This window comes from Marmota marmota, unplaced genomic scaffold (assembly GCF_001458135.2).
Source record: "Marmota marmota marmota unplaced genomic scaffold, marMar, whole genome shotgun sequence".
Taxonomy (NCBI): domain Eukaryota; kingdom Metazoa; phylum Chordata; class Mammalia; order Rodentia; family Sciuridae; genus Marmota; species Marmota marmota.
The window spans coordinates 37974495-37975310 of NW_026000082.1; the positions used below are offsets into that span (position 1 = coordinate 37974495).

Genomic DNA, 816 nt, shown 5'->3' on the forward strand with positions numbered 1-816 from the left:
CGCCAGTTCGGGCCCCGCGTCGAGGCGCTGGTGCCCCCCGCGTTCCGCACGTTGGCGCTGCGCCACGTGCGCGGGCGCGTCTTCCAGCTGCACGTGGCCCGCGAGTTCCCGTGCGCGCTGCCGCTCGGCGACTCCTGGCTCTCGCTGGAAGCCCAGCACGGGCAGCTGGTCAACTTCTACCCGTTGGACGGCCACGGGCTGTCCCCCGGCTTTGACGTGCCCGGCCTGAACACGTACCAGGTGCTGCGTGTGCAGCACAAGCCGGTGTTCAAGGCCCAGTGAGGCCCCTGGGGTCTGGAGCCTCCCTTCCCCTGACCTCCAGCTTGCCCGCCTGGGCTTGGAGACAGGAGTCCGCAGGGGTGTCTGGTAGAGAACCCGAGTAGTTGTCAAAGTGGGGTCCTCAGCCCTCGGACAGTTGGCCGACTGTCCATTGTCCAAGGGGGAGGAGAAATTAAGTACAGGAATGTAGAGTAAGCATTTAGAAATGTAAGCCTTGACGTAGTACCTCTGTGTTGGGATTAAGGCAAGATACGGGGTTGTATTTTGTCTTTTAAAAATCAATCTTATCTGATCATCATTTACTTAAAATAAAACACACGTTCCAGGTATAGTTGGGATGATTTTTTAAATTTAATTTTTTTTTTGCAGTGGTGGGGATCAAACTCAGGGCATCATGCAGGCTGCGCTCTCTGCCACTGAGCTGCACCCCCTACCCCTGTTGGATGATCGTGACAGATATTTATACCCACCACCACAATCAAGATATAGGAAATTTCCACCCCTCCTATTCCTTTGCAGGCAGGTCCCTCCCCCTCC

At 56.4% G+C, this 816-nt stretch overlaps 1 protein-coding gene across 1 annotated transcript in view; it reads left to right on the top strand.

Annotated features, from left to right (window-relative positions):
- Lactbl1 (lactamase beta like 1) overlaps positions 1 to 304 on the top strand; it is a 14807-nt gene extending 14503 nt beyond the window's left edge. Inside the window, exon 8 of the mRNA XM_048782708.1 lies at positions 7 to 304. Within this exon, the coding sequence (XP_048638665.1) occupies positions 7 to 282 (276 nt within the window). The 3' untranslated portion in view covers positions 283 to 304. The remainder of the gene's footprint in view (positions 1 to 6) is intronic.
- The last annotated feature ends 512 nt before the right edge of the window (positions 305 to 816 follow it).